General features: G+C 46.9%; 1 protein-coding gene across 1 annotated transcript; it reads right to left on the bottom strand.

Annotated features, from left to right (window-relative positions):
* Positions 1-186: 186 nt before the first annotated feature.
* Positions 187-17,407, bottom strand: SLTM (SAFB like transcription modulator). Its single transcript, XM_081337496.1, is given in 23 exon segments — positions 187-810; positions 1,236-1,396; positions 2,150-2,288; positions 2,544-2,855; positions 3,278-3,448; positions 3,637-3,761; positions 4,295-4,475; positions 4,989-5,152; positions 5,663-5,754; positions 6,581-6,738; positions 7,004-7,113; positions 7,653-7,733; positions 7,735-7,770; positions 7,772-7,804; positions 8,834-8,940; positions 10,504-10,553; positions 11,135-11,603; positions 12,895-12,916; positions 13,829-13,876; positions 15,557-15,724; positions 16,044-16,108; positions 16,465-16,552; positions 17,208-17,407. Coding segments are annotated over 23 exon segments (3,048 nt in total). The 5' UTR covers positions 17,367-17,407; the 3' UTR covers positions 187-701.
* Positions 17,408-17,495: the final 88 nt, after the last annotated feature.

Here is a 17,495-nt window from a genome sequence, read left to right as displayed (position 1 = left end):
ATCACACTTTGTGAGGTGACGGGACCATTTTTGAAAGTGCACTTTTATAACTTCAGCTACATTATTTTCCAGAAAGTATTAAATTTTTACGGCATAGTTAAACCAATACAGGGAAACAACGCTAACCATCTTTTACTCAGGTGTGTGAAGATGAGAGAGCAGAACACATTAATCTATCCAGGCAGGTACTATACAGATTATGAAGTTTATTTGGAAAGGAGATACATCGGTTTGGATCCACTCAGTGTAACAAGTTCTGCAAAAATAGTTACATAATACCCAGAAATTAAAACCACCATCCTTAATTTTCTACACACCGAAAAGCAGGGGGGTTGATGTACAGCTTTAGTTTCCCATATATTTTGTGGTAAGTACCTGATTTTCAAGACTGACGTTCACAGAGCTAATGCTGGTAAATTAAAACTACCTGGCCAGAACATGTTCTTTGTACAGTGCACATGTCTTTGCTTCCCATTAATTCAGGAGCTCCTAGAGTTAGAGGGAACAGCACTCTTCAAAAGATATCATGAACTACCCCAAACCCAACAGCCTAACTTATTTAAAATGCCTCCAAGTGAGGAAAAAGTAGCCATGTTAAAACAAAAATTTAAAAAGACAAGTTTTCTTAATCCAAAGCTTTCTGTTCGCAAGAGATTTTCAATAAGTTATCTTGAGACCAAGGAGCGAGCAGGTGCAAGGACTCAAAATCTCCGTGGAGGTCCACTCTTAAATTGCTTAAATCCAGAACCGCTTCCCCTCTGCAGGGAACTGCCAGCAATTTGGACGACTCTGTTAATGGGTGAAGAATTGCTGGAATAAATTTCAGAGAGAAACAGCTATGGGCTTTTGAAGAATGGAAGACTTTGCTTTTCCGAGAGTGAAGAAGGTGCTGCCAGCAGGGATGCCAAAAGGGGAGTGATGAGAGGCTGCCCCCCCCCCCCCCGCTCGGTTGGAAGGAATGGCAGAAAAGAAAGGATTGGCCTGGGCAGTGCCTAAGCTTCAGGCAAGAGAAGGCCTCTCCACTTGGGGGGGGGGAGGAGAGAGAAGGATCCCGTAATGGGTTACTCATGCCGGTAGAAGCCTTCCAAGGGCTGAGACTGCCGGCATCCTCTGGCTTAATCCATTCAGTATCATACACTGAACGGATTTAGTAATTGTGGATCACCAGCCCAGGGCCACACAGCTGAGTGCCAAATGCTAGGACATTTCAGGTGCAGGGGGGGGAGGGAGGGTACCTGGAGTGAGAAGGCATCATGCTGCCTCCAGCTCGGCTGTCTCCCATCCTCCTTGTGTCATGGTGATAACTGCTGCCCTGCGAATTGGGGCCATGCCACTCTTTCCTTGGCCCAGCATCACGGCTGTGCCGCTCAACCACGTGGCGATCTTCATTATAATGCTAGGAAGGAAGGAAGGTTAATCTAAGACTATAACAACTTGGCAAGTCTTTTCCAGCAGGGGGACAAATTCTAATCCTCAGAAAGCATGGAAGAGAGTTGGTCCAGGGAGAACAGAGACGGTTGAGCTCATGTAAATGCTTGGCCTCCACAGATTGGGGTGGGGGGGAGGGGACAGGCTCAGTGATCAGTTTGATAGCTCTATAGCAAATGGTCAACTGAGGCATACTGGTGACAATCCCAAGAAAAAATCCTGTGGCCATTTGCTCCTGCCGCCCTCAGCATCCCCACTTGGGATCTGAAGCCTCAGTTGGGCGTGTGTGTGTGTGTGTGTGTGTGTGTGTGTGTGTGATCTGAAGCCTCAGTTGGGCGTGTATGTGTGTGTGTGTGTGTGTGTGTGTGTGTGTGTGTAAAAGCTTTGCAGCATCTCTCAGGGCTGGTTATGGGTGCAAGATGGCAATGCTCAGTGGGACCTTCCCTGCCAGAGACATGGGAGAAACGAAGGTGCTTCTGCCGACACTCAGATTAGCTTCAGGAAATAGTTACCCAAGTGCAATTCTTGGGAAGTGTTAACTGTACGGAGGAGTTTACAGCATTTCCTACAGTTGCAGCTATCACTCGGAGGGCTAGAAAGCCCGTCTGAATCTAGGAAGGGCTTCCAGATCCCTGCTGAAGTGGCCTCCCTGCAAAAAAGGAGCACAGCCGAGGTCCTGCTTGCTGCTAGCCCATCCGAGGCCCGGCCAGTGAACGCTCACCTGTCCACCACTGCCCCGCTCAATCATGGCCCGCTCCGTCTCTCGGCCTCCATAACCGGATGCGCCACTGCGGCTGCCTGCATGGGCCCCTCTCACTGCATGCCCAGAGACCTCTCGGCCAGATCTTTCCGTCCTTTCTCTGGGGAAACAAGAAGAGTCAACCCGGGGCTCTGAGCTGCCTCCACAAGGGCTGAACCACTGCTTGCTCCACGGAGGTCCTTGGCCACAAGATGTGGGATGTGGCTGGGCCTGAATATCCCGGCCAAAGTCCTCCTCAACCCAGCACTTGCTCCTGCTTCACAGTCACATGTAGCCTGTACAATGGGAGGGGGCGACCTCTTCCTGGATCCCCAACTTTTGAGGAGGGCAGAGGCCCCTGCCGGCCATCTCTCACCTGGCGTCCCGCTTGTTGGGGTTCATGCCTCCTTCGCCCTTCCAAGAGCTTTGCCGGGAGGAGTTGGGCCCGGGTTCCCGAGGGTGCCGGCTGTGAGGGATTTCAGGCCTCTCCTGAACGATCACTGTCCTCCTCTCGTCATGGTCTCCCCTCACTTCTCTTCTCTCACCATCTCGGAGCTCGCTGCGAGGCTGGGGGGGTTCGTTTCTTCTCGAATCAAAGTTTTTGTGGTATCTCTCAAACCCAGGCTCCTCCCTTCTTCCTGTTGGACGAGTCTTTTTGCCCTCACTTTGATTGACAAATCGTTCGCGCCTGATCAGAAAAGCAAAGTGTGTTTTCAGATTAGAGTCCTCCTCAGTTCAACACCCGCTACTACACATGCCTGCTTGCCCGCCCTAGGACCCAACCTTGCGTAGCGGCACCAGAAAGTCAGAAACTCGGGGGGGGGGTCTCGCAGTCAGGCACAGGGATACCGACTTTAATTAAAATTATAATTAAAGACATTCTTATTGAAAGAATCTGAAAGTGATATGTAATCTGGCGGCAAGGAAGATGTTCACCAAGCCTTTGCCATCATAATTCTAGCTATTCTTAAGAAGTTTGTTCCCTAGTTATCTGGATTTTAATATCCTATTTTTCTGAAGTTCCTTCGCCCATGCAGCTACAAAGTTCTCTGCCCTCTTGCGCTAAAGGCCATTTTGCTTCCGAAGCCCCAGAGCTTTCTTTGCACCCACCTGTCAAAAGATGAGGGCTGCACTGCCGAGCCCTCGGGATATCGCCCCCGATCCCGGTGATCGAAGTCAGTAAACCGGTTCTGCTGCCGGCTGTAATCAGACCCATGGCCGAAGCGGGCATCGGTGTCCAAAGTCATCTTCTTGCTTTCATTCCAGTAGGGCTCGTCTCTTCTAAAAGGAAAGAAACATCTCTGCTCTTGGCCAGAGCCCATTCAAAGCCAAACAGCTACCCAAACAGGCGGGGCTTGAAAAGTTACACAAACGACACCCCTGGGACACCCCGAACGGCCTGCTGGTGCCGGCCTAGTCCAGACTTGCTCAGGAAGGAGGACTCCCACGGCAGGCACCCACCCGCTCACCTGTGATCCACATCATGAGGCCGCTTCAGGGCGTTTCTTTTCTCTTGCTCGTAGCGAAGCTGCTGCTGCTGACGGCGCAGCTCTTCTCTCTCGCGAGCGATCCGTTCCGCCTCCTTACGGCGCTCCTAACCAGAAGAGAAACCCTTGTTGAAAAGGGGCCCTGGCTCTGCACAAAGGCCTTGGAGCTCTGCAGCTCCCCGAGTGGCACGGTCCATGCTGAATTTGGGCGTGGGGGAGAAGCCTCAAATAGTGCCTGGCAACGCCAACACTTTATCCAAGATATGGCAGTCACACTAGCATTGCTATCATTGGTGATATTGAAAACACAGAAGTCCTTCGCAAGAGCCGCACCAAGGCCGACGGGTAATACTATTGCTGAGGGTTGATCTGCACCAAGAGCAAAAGGTTAATTAGGTGATGCGGTGGATATGTGGCTCCCACATTTCTTCTTCAAAAGCTTCGTTTTGGGATCAAATACTTCCTAATGTTCCAAACAGGACTGGCACACTTCCAATAAAATTGGAGCGACAGAACAGTCATTTTGCCCTGCCGTTCAAACATTCTGCGGGCAATTTCGAGTTTGAAGTGTTGCACGCACCCCTCCGCAATCCGATGAGTCCCCGAGAGAAGCAAAACGGATGGGGAGCCCCAAGCACACCTGCTCGATCCGAATGCGTTCCCGTTCCAGGCGCTCCCGCTCCATCCTCTCCCGTTCTAACTTCTGCCGCTCGATTTCCAGCCGCTCCCGCTCCCTCTGCAGCCGCTCCCGCTCTTCACGCTCCCGCAGCAGTCGGATCCGCTCGCGCTCCCGCCTCTCTCGCTCCGCCATTTCCCTTCGCCTGCAAAAGGAGGCGTCGCAGAGAGGGGGTTGTCCCAGATTAACCCAGGGCACAGAATGGCAAGAGGAAGCGGAGGCTTCAGTTCCCAACTCATCTCCTGGGTACCCACAAGGCAGCTCCCAAATATTTAAAAGCACAACAGAAACAATCTCAACAATAAAGAAACCCTGATAATAGTTAGATGTTCCCGTAACGTATTTTATGAACCTAAGAGGTGGAAAATTCTATAGGATGTCTTTAGAACCCCTCCCCATTCCACCTTCCTGCTTCCGACCCCACCCCAGCTGCGGACAGCCCAGACGGGTTTGCCTCTAGTGTACCAGGTCCCTACAACTCCCTCAGATGCCCCAGGTGAGGCTGCACCTGAAAGAAAATGGAGGTTGCCCAGCCCTTCCCTGGGGCATGGGATGGTTTGGAATCAAGCTATTTTTCTGGCTTCCAGAAAAATGTAAAGCAAGGCAGCTGTTCAAATGTCCTTGTGGAGCTTCAGGAAGAGCCGCTTCAGAGGCCTACCTTCTGAGTTCCACAGCACGCCGTATTCGTTCCAATCGTGCGATGTGTTCCCTCATGCGTTGCTCCTTCATTTTCTCAAAAGGCAAAATGTCCTTTCTGCCTCGGTAGTCTCTGAACTTCATTTTATCGTGAAGAAAACGCTCTTTGTTCCTTAACATAGGTGGCTGGGGACAAGTTGTACAAACGCAGATTTAGCAATAGGTGTTCAAATCCTTACTGCAGACTAATGTATTAGAAATTGAAATTGACTTTTCAAGACTCAAATGCCTCAGAGTTAAGATGTGGAAAACGTTTCACTTTGAAATATGCTAACAGCAAAGCTTGATGTTGGGCGAAGCTGTTGTTTCGAATGCAAAACCCTTCCAACATCCTCAATACTCAGGATGCCTTCTGAGGTCACGGCACTCAGTTGAGGGTTTGGAACTATTCTAAACCACTCCAAAAAGAGCCATAGTTGAAAAGAGAACATTTCTCTCACACACTCTAATTTCAAGAGAGAAAACTAGCTGGCCGCTAAGAACGTTTTATGGGTTACAGCATCGGCCTTGGGCCGTGGTGAGCCTGCCCCCCCCCCAGCTGGGTGGAAAAGCCTTCTGCCTTCCAGCCCTCCAAACTAACCTCAGAACTCTAGGTTTACTTGCCATTCTTGCTACTTCCACCTGCATTTTACGTACCTTCTCAAACCTTCCTCTTCTTATAGTCCTCGGGTGAACCTGATCTCCTTTGGTTTGGTCTAAAATGACCATATGACTTGGACTTTTTACACCTTAGAAGAAAAAGAGACACGTTTAAGAAGGAAAAAAACACCAGATGGATTTGCAGTCTTGCCCCCAGGAAAACAATTAGCAGCTGGGTGTTTTTAAAATCAGAATTAGAAAAGAGGCAGTGCCTTATTAACATTGCTAAATAAATCTGATTAAAAATGTTAATGTTTCATTGAAATGAATCAATCAGGCACAGCTTAAGGCCTCAGGACGGCTTTTCCTCTTGATGCCTTCCAGATTGAACGCTGGATGCCTTCTCCCTGAAGGCCGGAACCGCAGCAGCGGACCTCTTAGCCAAACAGAAGGAAGAGGCCAGTCTGACATACCTGGAGCAATTTAACCAAGAATGGCCAATCCGAGCAAGTCTTGGTGTCAGGCTGGCCACAACCTAAACCTCTAAATAGAAACGATCCTCCGCTCTATTTGTTAAGAAAGGTATAGTTTTATTAGAGGACAAGCGTATTGCAGTACTGCATAGCCAGAATTTAGAATTGTGTGCCCAAATCTGTAAGTTCTACTCCCCCACAACTGCTGCTCACTGGCCACCCCATTGTAACCAATCAAGTCCACGTAACACGTTTTCATAAAGGTCAGCCCAAGTGCAGTTTGGGATGGGGCCCCCTCCTCCTTCCAGCTGGGTGACCTGCGGGCGTGAGGAGGTGCAGTCTCTACTTTCGATTCCCCAACCATCCCCCTCCCCACAGTTCATGGCAGACTGTCACCCTGTCACAGCGAAACACAGCAAGCGTAAGGTGGCAGCTGACACTGGGCGGGTGACCGTTGCCTGCCGCCCCCTGGCCTCCTAGGTAAGGAAGCCCCTGGACGTACTCAGCCGCTTCCTGTCCTCAGCTGCCTTGGCAGGCTCTTGACTGGGGCAGCCGGACCCACTATCGCTCTTCTCATCCTTCCCATCGGGCTTCCTCGTGTCCTTGCTCTCTTTCTTCTCAGATTTGTCGGCTTTCTTATCCTCCTTTTTGGAGGGAGTTCTGTTAAAAATAGGAGAAAGAACCATGAACGGTGATGAACTCGCTTCCAGAAAAATTCACATTTTATCCGAAGGGAGGCAATTCAGTTAGATGTGACTAAGTTATATATTCTCCTTAAGGCAGGTTTCTGACGCCGCAGAGCCAAAGGTGATGTATGGGTGGTGTGTATTCTGCAGAGCCTCCAAACCTTTTACCTGCCGAACAAGGTCAGGATTGCAAACAGTTTAGACGGGCAACTAAATCTGGGGACGTGCAGAGCCCTTACTTGCTGCTTTTGTCACTCGATGTAGCCTTCTTTTCTCCGGGGTTCCTGCCAGAGCCAGATTTCTCATCACTTTCTTTCTTCAGTTCTTTTTTGGAAGGATCGCCTTTGACCTGTAGACATTGTGTGTATGCATTATGTGTACACACACACACACTCTCCTGTATACACCCACAATTATGAATAAAAGGGACCATCAAGTCCCAAAGAATCCTCCTGCACTGAACTCGAACGCTCCCACCATCTCGACTGGGGCTCTTCCCTCTCCTGTCAGAGAATGGTGGGCTCCAAAAGGGGGTCCTGAAGCGCTCCCAGGGGGTCAGTCCTCCACAACAGAACTTCTCCACTGCAACATTTTTCATAGGATTCTGAACTGCTAATGGTCTGCCTAGCCCAATTCTCAAAAGTGACCCATCTGCTGGCTTCTTTTCAAACCAGGTCATTGACAGGAACCCTTTTTCTCAAACCAGCAAGACTGGGACAAGCAAACCAGGCTTCCTGCACGAGGACTGGCTAGGTGGGCCAAGGTTTCTCGAGTGAAACATGCACAGGCTACTGTGAAAATCAAAGAGGTGGCGCTATCATCTCTCCCCTCTCTTTCCTCCTCTCCTCCCTGCTCTAGAGACTGCTGGTCGTGGGTCATTCCACCTACTTTCTCAACGGAAATCTGCTGCCCGTGGAGCTCGGTGCGGTGAAGGTGGGCAATGCACCTGGCCACTTCTGTGCTTGAGGAACATGGTCACAATGCCGTAGCACTTTGCCCCAGGGCCTTCGGGCACTGGTGACCACCTTTGCAGCAAGGACCTACAAAAGTCAAGAAGAACCGTGAGTGGCATTTTGACATTAAGGTATCATGTTGCTACTCTGGGTCCTGCGACTCAACCCATCGTCGTTTGGTCCTACTTGGGAGCTCTACCGCCACCTATATCTTCTCTGTTCACCTTTTCTGCCACCTTTTGTAGGAATTTCACCCACAAGAAAAGAGTTAAGGACAGGACAGAATTTTGATTTCACCCAAAGGGACTCTCTTCCCCAGGAATCGACTGCAAGCAGCCTGCTTGTTTAGCTGGGGCCAAAAAAGCTAGATGAGGGTGACCTGGCCAGGTGAAGAGGGCCACTATTTCAGCCTCTTGGCTACTTAATGAAGCACTCTGGTTTACTCAAGAGCCACAGTATTATTCCCTGGGTGCATGTGTGCAGGCCTCCATTCCTCTTATATTTAATGCTGTAGTTCTTCTAGCACGTGGCTCCTGCTTAAGCACACAAGAGAGGCATATCAAAGCCCCAGAAGTTATGCTTTTCTTTTTTTAGCTGCCCATTTTACAATATAAACTATGTGTTTCATCATCACCTGCCTCTTACAACTCATGATAATTAAAATAAAATATTTTAAAGTCCTGTTGCTACTTTCTTAAGTATTGACCAGCCCTACTTCTTTAACCAAGAAAACCTGACAGCCCATAGAAAGGAAGGGCAACAGCATGAATACTCCCCTCTCCCCGAGAGCTATGAGTCCAAAGGATGTGGGAAACAACCATCCAAACCCCTCCCTGGCCAAAAAGCAAGTCCCGTTCATCGTCTCACATCTTTTACGCTGTTCATTCATGTGGGAAAATACAAAATAAGCACCTATTCTCACAACTGCACAAGTGTTAGGTTGGACCCTGCTGATCAGACTAGTTATAGAATTCTGTGAATACACTACAGCGTATTGCACTGTACATTGTTAATACAGGTTAGCAAAACATTTTCATTTTATTTCCGCAGCCCTCTGGCGCAACCCTGGGTTGTAACCTCAAAGTCGTTAATTGCCCCTCTTGAGCAAAGCCATACCTTTCCATACTTGCCAAAGAGGTTTTTCAGATCAGCAGCTTTAGTGTTGGAGGACAATCCACTAACCCACAAGTTTTTAGTGGAGCTGCTCCCGCTGCTGGCACTTCCTACAGTGAAATTCAGCAGAAAAATGTTTCAAGGTCAATCGGCACAAATATCACCATGTAGTAAAGGCAAAAACTGTTTCTTCTGATAAGAAGCAATGCGTAGAGAACAAGCGATGAAATCTGTAGGTTTCCTGATTACTTCCAACCTACAGCAGATGTATCAGACTGCATCAATCAATCATCTGCGTAAGGCTTTTTTTAAAAAGAAGAAAAAGCACTGGGATGCAAGCAAGGTGGTAGAGAGCTGCTGTCAGACCAGGGCACTGAGAAGAAGCAGAGGGCAAATTCTCTAGCCTGCCACTATGTGGCCTTTTGTCTCTGGCAACTCTACTTCGTAGCTTTGTGAAGCCAGTGACAGTGAAGCCCTCTAAAACTGCCAAAGAATTTCTCTATAACACGGCCCCCCAATCCCTGGGTGCAAAGGTGCAGTTGCGTAAGCAGCAGGCACGCACGCACGCACACACAAAACTATCCCCTCTCCCCTCCACCAGTCCACAGAGCTGGAAAGGTTGGGGATCGCTGCCCTAGAATGTGACATGACTGTTTCTGACAGCTGCAGTTTCTCCTTTCCCCTACCACATTGCTTGAAGAATGGTCTACTTCCCACATTTTTAAACCATCCAGGTATATCCTTATATTTTCAAAGTAAGTTGTAGTTACGAATTGGATGACCTCCGTCTTATAGGATATATACCAAACCAGTTAAATGTTCATATACCAGGGGTGTCAAACTGTCGGCCCACGGGCCAGTTGCATCAGAAGCGACACCCACCTCAGCTCCGGGAATGCAAAAAAAGTCGCGATACATCGCGACATGTCACGTGACGACTTTGACACTCATGATATTAAAAAATTAACTTACAATTGGAAAAGAATTCACATTCCAAATTGTCAGAAACTTTTTATAATCAAACGAAGAACATTTGTTTCTTCTGTTTAAGAAACATTTCTATATCAAACTTTTTTGAAATCGATTAATATTAATCATTATTATCGTAGCTGCTTACATTCCGCAAATTTCTCTTACTGTGGAAATACAAGACAGCAAAAATGCACTACGTGCTACACTTTTTTAAACTGCATGATCAAGCAGAAAATCCGTCATGTTCAGCAGGAAACTCCTGGTCACCAATGCATTAGAGAAACCAATTTCAGTACCAGAAAGGAAACTCCTGCCAGTTTGGGATCAGTTTCCTAGCAAGGTGGCTTTCTCTTAGCATGAGCGAAGTCCCCCAATTCCCCATTCCTTCTTTCTTTTCCAGGGTTCTTTGAAAACGCAGAGACCAAGTTACGTTCGATACTCCAACAGCAAGGGACCCCACCCAAACTCAGAAACAGCCAGAGCCAAATCTCCCAACTGAAATGCAGCCTCCTGTTCCAAAGTTTTCAAAGCAGGCAACCAGAAACATAAGCCAAACCTTTGGACAGAAAGGAGGCAGCTCGAAGAGCATCTGCCCCACTTGCCTCCTGATGCCAGGAGACTTGTCAGCCATTTCTGCGGGTCTCCCCGCCCCTCCCCCAAAGCCAGAAGCACCGGCTTCTTCTGCAGACACAGCGCATTACCTTTGTCATCTTTGGAGGTGCTCTTGCTTTCTTTAGAGTCCTTGGCCAAGCTAGGAGGAGGAACAAATCAGAGACTGAACAAGCAGAACTTGCTTGTTGAGAATCTTATACTATTAACCAAACCATTAAAAAAAGGGGGGGAGGAGAATGAGATGTGTAAGTAAAAGCAGGGATGCATTGTAATTGGAGGAAAAGTGATCTCCCCACATCATGGCTTCTTGCACTGATTCTCCCCAAGATGCCTGAAGATCTAGATTTTCTGACAATTTTATTCAGTGGATATATGGTAATCTTCTCCACATTTCAGGATTGGGACTTGGCTTCATTTTGGTGTTTCTCAGAACTGAGAGTTGTTCATTATCATCACAAGGGTACTTAAAACTTGACTATTTGAAAAAACAAAAAATAAAATGCTGTCAATTCGTCAATGCAACCAGCAGGACAATGCATATACGAAGATCCTGATTTTTTTTTTCTAAAAAAAAAACACAGGTAACTTACGGCCATCAAAATATTTTACAGGCAGAAGCATAAGATACTAATTATAAGTTTCTCGCTGCTACCACCTTAATGCAGAGTGATCTTATTGAATGCTGGCAGTACCTTAAAGAACTGACATAGAAAGACAAACCTCATTGCTTGACCAGAGGCCCCAGTAGACGAGGGACCTTTCTTCAAAGTATCCTTGTCTTTGTCTCCAGATTCTGCTTTCTTCGAGCTTTCTCGGGCTTCCTTCTTGATAGGGTCCCCCATCGCGCAGTCTTCCTTCTTACCATCTTTATGGTTCTTGGTCATCTCATAGTCTTTGCCTTCTTTCTCCAAACTCGGTGCAATGGCATCTTGCCCATCTTTTGACTTGCTTGCTTCTGAATCTGTAATTTTCAGATTTTTACCTGTTTCTAGAAGGTCATCCCCATCAAAATCCAGAGTGATGGCATCTTCGGCCTGGATTGTAACCGATATGTTATCATCATCAGCTTCTTTCACAGACACGTTAGCTTCCATCTCTTCATGAGCCGAGTGATCAGCCTCAGCTAGGCTCTCTTTTGAACGAAGAGGTTTAGATACTTCTTGTGTACCATCACCAGAACCTGCTTTATCTAAGAGGATTTAACAGGAATAAATATGGCAAAACAAGAAGTTTATAAACATTTTCATATGCATAAGCTAGAAGAGAGGACCTAGAAAATACAAAGCCAGTTATTAGAACTGATGGAAGGTTAGGGAAAGAACATAAGGGGCATTAACATATAAACCCAGGATCATTCATTCTTCATGGAAAACAATTTTTCTAGACAAAGACACCAACCCTGAACAGGGTTCAGACAATGATTCCATCCAGGAGATACCTGTTCTTCAGTACAAGTATCTGGCTTCCATTGTGGGGATTCATGTGCAAATCTGCTCCTCTTCATGGCATAAGGAGGCAGCAAGAACTGAAGTCAAGGTCGCTGCACTTCTAGGGACAAAGGGCTTCACCTTCCTGTCCGCTTCTGATGGTCCACAGTTCGATAGCCCAATACTTCACAGTTCTGCAACTGTCATCCTCTCTGTGTTACTTCTCGTTGCCAGCTGCATTGTCATTTAAAAGACTGGCTGCATGTCTTCGTGTACACAAGCCAAAGTTTACCTTGGACTGGCAGTCTTCATCCAAATTCCAACCGGTCAACGTTCTCAATCCTGTTGTCAGTGTCTTGCTTTTCCTGAAGAGGCTTCAATTGTGGGAATCCTTAGAAAGTCAAGTCTTAGCTTGCACATGTAAGGGTCCACTTAACAATGGCATCTTTTCATTGAAGTCACAATGATTCCATCATGTCCTTTAGACTACAACATGCAAGATCCTTAAGCGAGCTCATGAGAGCAGTTTTTTTCACAGGAGTCTTGAGAGTTTCATCCAGTTTGGCTTTTAGGAGTATCATTGAGGAGGAGATGACTCTTTCTCCTTTATTCCAAAATCACTTGTGTTGCTTTAAAAAATGGTGTGACAATTGCCAGAGCACGAAAGAAGGGTATGGTCCACAGTCTGAAGGACTTCCCAATTCCGTTCTGTATTTAATTTTCGTTGGGCAGCTATTGGTTACTGCAGTGCAAGGTACAACGCAGACATCAAGACTTACCATATCCACGAGGCTTACATCAAAAGAGTTTAGCATCTTTTGTTCAGTAAGGCCTATGAGGGGCCATATGTACGTATCCAATAAAGTAAGTGAAGTTGGAAGAACAAAGCCGATTGAGCAGAGGTTCAGCCACTGTTCTTGGCAATGGCTCTTACTATGGAGATGATTTTTAAGGCGCAAACCAAGGCACTTGTTATTTCCAAAGGGTGGGGAAGGGTGGGAGCAACCTGAAGTATATTAGTACATTTAAAACTCTATTGAAATTCAAACATACCTCTCTCATTCTCTTCTCCATCCTGCCAATTAAAGAAAAAACAAATAAACTTTCTGAAATGATATTCAGGTTACTAAGAAAATAAACTGCCATTCATTTAAAGGTACAAATATGTGCTATTGGAGTGCTCAAATATGGTTTTCTTCTGCTTATATTAACAAAATTTATATTCAGTTGAATTTTCCTTGTTCTCCAATCACAGCTGCAATTAGTCCATTGTTTCTAATATCTAGAAAGGGAGATTCAAACCATATTGCATGATGCAGCTGGGTGAGGCACTGCCACTATTCTATGGCCAATTTTTCAAAAAGTCTATAAATTCTCAGAGAAAAATCAGATAGCTTATCTTTGCTGAGTTCAGCATTTGAGCAATCAGAGACTTCTTTGTGAATACTGAGGCTTGAGTTACTGAAAATCAGCAAACATTCCTTTTTCTCCGATTAAATCATTTCAGTTTTGTTCACTCCCCGCTCACTTCAAGAGAATGTGAGCAATATTTGATGATCACAAAAGATGGAATCACACCCTTATTTTATCAGAAGCACTCCAGATCAAGTAGGGGGAAGAGGGAGAGGGCCCACAATAAAGGCAGGGATACCTAGAAATGAAGCCAACAGGAAATGAATATTTTAAAAACAGCAGGTTTTGTGTCATTCTACATCAGAAATGGAGGCTTGTCCTACAAGTCACTACACAGAGAGAAAGAGAGAGAGAAAGAGAAAGAGAGAAAAAGAAAGAGAGAGAGCTACAAGCAGTGATTTCACCATTCGTAAGAAGCACCAGATACTCTGACGTAAGTCAGAGGTGTAAAAATCTTTTTGGATACTGCAACAAAATCTCAGACTTCAAATAGGCCAATATTATTCTACAGTAGGTTAAATGCAACTATCTCCAGCTTCTCGATAAATCTTTAAAATGCTATTTAGGAACTTACATGAGTAAGACCAAAGTTGTCATCTTCCAGATCTTGAATATCGATGCACTAAAATGAAGAAACCAAAGCAGACTAAATAAGCTAGCTTACTACGAATATGTAAACATTGATGTATTAATACTAAACTTGCATTCTAAACGGCTTCTGCACTAAGTCACCAGGAAGGCACCAAGCAAGACCTGGTAATCTGACAAACTCTCCTTAGGGTTTCCTCTGAAGTAGCAGCCCTGTCTAGCAAGCGACGAGCATGAAAGATGCTCCAGCATCTCTAGCCTCACTTACTGCATGTTGCCCCTTTAGGCTTCTTCCAGACACATTTATGGCATGTTAGAAAATTGAGCTCACTCAAAGCACATTGAAGTCAATAAAGGGACAGCTTAGTTAATGGATCACTGTCTCCTCATAAACTAAGCTATAGCTAATAACGTACAACCACAAAAATATCCTAAACAAGGAACTTCCTTTAACCACAACACTGAATGGAAGAATGAGACGGTTGTACTTCTTTTCCTCACCTTCACCCAAATTGTTGGGATGAAGAGCTAACCTCCAAACAACCTTCTAGGCAAACTACACTAATGTAGTCACTCAAAAAGATAGTAACATATGACACGGGAGTTCACAAACTATGGTTGGAGCAAAGCATTCCTACCAAAGCACAAGGAACCCTGAGCCACTAGCTCTGCAGGGGACAAAAAGACTCCCAGCCATCGTTTCTTCAGGAAGGAAAAATACCATTTCTTCTTCAGCTGGGATTCCTAACAGGGTATTTCTTTCCTTGTTTTTTTTCTTAATGAAATGCATATTTGGAAATGGGGTATGTGTGTGATGGAGGTGGCATGATGGCTCAGCAGTTAAGATGCTGGGCTTGTTGACTGGAAAGCTGGCAGCCCAGGTTCGAGACTTGAGCACCACACAACAGGGTAAGGTTGCCTCAGCTCCTGCCAATCCTCCAGTTCAAAAGCATGTAAATGCGAATAGACAAACAGGTACCACTCTGGTGGAAAAGTAACAGTGCTCCATGATGTCATGCTGGCCACGTGTCTGCGGAAATGACTTCAGACAGCACTGGCTGAACAGCCTTAAAACGGAGGTGAGCGCCACAGCTTAGAGTTGGCAACTACTAGCGGAGTAAACAGGGACTCCTTTATTCTTATATGTGCGATGAAAGAATGTGAAATATCAACTATTAAACCTCATAAATCCAAGAACTATCTTTTATCTTGTCTCTGCTGACGCACAGAAAATAAAATTTATATTCAAAGGTTGATCACCAGATTACAATTTATGGCTTTTATTTGATAAGCAAGAAAGCCAAACCTGGGCCTTGCATCCTGCAAACAGTAGCCAAAGGCAAACTGTCATCTAATGCTTCACACATTAATGCCAAATCACCAGTCACCTCTATCAGGACGACAGCAGGTGCCAAAATAGTCAGCCTGGTAAAAGAACCTCTGGAGTCTTGTGACCGCTTGGATCCCAGGTGACAATGCTAAATCAGGCCTGCCACCTTTCTGAAACAGACCACAGTGGGAAGGGTACTAAGCTAAGACCCCTAATGCATTAGCAAAGGAAGGGAGCCAGAGAAAAGACCAATAACACTGCAGCAGGAGGAAACAATAGTGACTTGGTGGCCTTTCTTACTAGTTAACAGAATGTAACAACTGTCATCTTCTGTTATCTGGAAATTGGGAGAACAGCATCTCTTTAAGGGATTTTGTAGGGTACCTGGTTTTCCAACTCTTTCTCTATCTGCTTTAAATTAGATTTCTTCTTATCGGCATGAGGCAGCATAGTAGAATTCAAGAATTCTTCATTTTCAGCAGATTCGTCAGAGTCTTTCAATTCATCATTTCCATCGTGATCACTTGCATCGTGAGTTTCCAGTTCACACTCCTTTCAATATGAACATTTGACACAGCAGAGGGAAATGGCCAATTTAGTGAGATTTCTCCAGCAAATTAGGAAGCTGTTTATGCTTCCTGAACTGAACTTTCATAATACCCTGTTATCACTGCTGTTTATTCACAGTCCAGTTATAGTTTGCTAGAGCAAGAATAGTAGTTTAGAAGCTCATATTTATTTTAAATCAAACAAAACTCTGCAATTATCAAGTGTGCAGAGGAAACCCATGAATATGCATCAAAAGCTCTAAAGATCTTTTCGCTAGGAAGAATGCTTAGAATCATGTCCCCAGCTTTGTTTCTTATATTACCTTAACCAAGGAGTCATCTTCCATTGAAGCATCACCACTTAGTTCATCAATTTCCTGCTTTTTACCTAGAAGCCAGGACATACTAATGAAAACCTTTTATTATGAAATACTGGTAAATACTTAAAACAGCCCCATCTTTATTAATCTTCTGGAGAGCGTTAAAAACGTCATTCTTCAATCAATCCTGGAGATGCCATAGAGATTCTGCAAGAGCTAACATTGCAAATCACTCAGAGAGGGCTGTAAAGCCCTATGGAGTGGTATATAAGTCTAAGCAGAGTTGCTATTGCTAAATGGTCATTTTTTCCCAACCAAGGCCAACAAAGTTAGTTAGTATTTTAGTGCCCAAGAAGGTAATTTTGCTCATTTTAAAATATTTTTCTGATCATCATTAACAAAACAGTTTTACTTAAGTTAAAACCTTTTCCTTTGGTTGGCTTCTTATTCAGGGCATCTGTTGAAACAGCTATTTCAATATTGTCGGGGTCTCCTCCTTCCTCTTCAATAGCCTAATAGAAAATAATAATAGATTGTTTTATACTTGAATTTTACCCTTATATTCATTATTCCTTAGATTTGGAACATACTGCATGAAATTCAAATTAAATGCGTTTTGGAGGAAGCATTTGGAGGAAGATTCCAAAACCAGAAGAGCCACCGCGAGGGAAGGAAGGGGCTGGGGATTCAGAGGGCAGCAGCCGTGTTTCTCTTTGGGAATGGCGCTCCGTTTCTGTGACCGTTTCCCTCAGCGGCGCCGCCTGCGCGAGGTTGCCCAGGCCGGAGCGCAATTTCCCGGCAAGGAGAGAAGCGCTCCCGGCCAAGGGGTGCGGGCCCGGGGCCCTCCGAGGCCTCTGACCGCTTCCCCGGCAGCCTCCGCTCCCGGGAAGGCCGCCTCCGCTGGGGCCCTCCCGGGCCGGGCCACGGCTGGGCGGCAGCCGGTCTTGGGGGGGGGGACGCCCCTCCGCTCTCCTCGCAGGCCGACGCCGCCCGGGGGGTCCCTACTCCCCGCGGTCCTCGGAGGCAGCGCTGGGCTGGGCGGGGCGGGCGTTTCCCGCGGCGCATTCTCCCTCCGGTTCCTGGGCCGCCCCAGCGCCTTTCCGGCCCCGGGCGAGCGCCGCCGCTCGGGCCCGCCACTCCCCGGCCGCGGCCTTCCCCAGGACGCACCTGCTTGAGCCGGGCGATGAGGACCGTCTTTACGCCGGTGGCGTCCAGGTTGCGACGCTTCAGCTCCGACTTGAGGTCGATGACGCGCAGCTCCGCGATCCGCTTGCCCTCCGCCGGGGGCGGCCCGGGGGCGGCGGCTCCAGACGGCGCGGCGGCCATTTCGCGGCGCTTCGGCGGCGGCCACAATACGGCGCCCCTCCCCCACCGCGTCGCCAAAGGACCCGGATGCCGCCGGGCGCGCCTGCGCAGAGGGCCGCCGCCCCCGCCCCCTCCGTCTCTCCCGGCCGC

The sequence above is a fragment of the Vipera berus genome, assembly GCF_964194415.1.
Source record: "Vipera berus genome assembly, chromosome: 12".
Taxonomy (NCBI): domain Eukaryota; kingdom Metazoa; phylum Chordata; class Lepidosauria; order Squamata; family Viperidae; genus Vipera; species Vipera berus.
The sequence above is the reverse complement of the archived record's forward strand: the minus strand, read 5'-3'. Positions and strand labels throughout refer to the sequence as shown.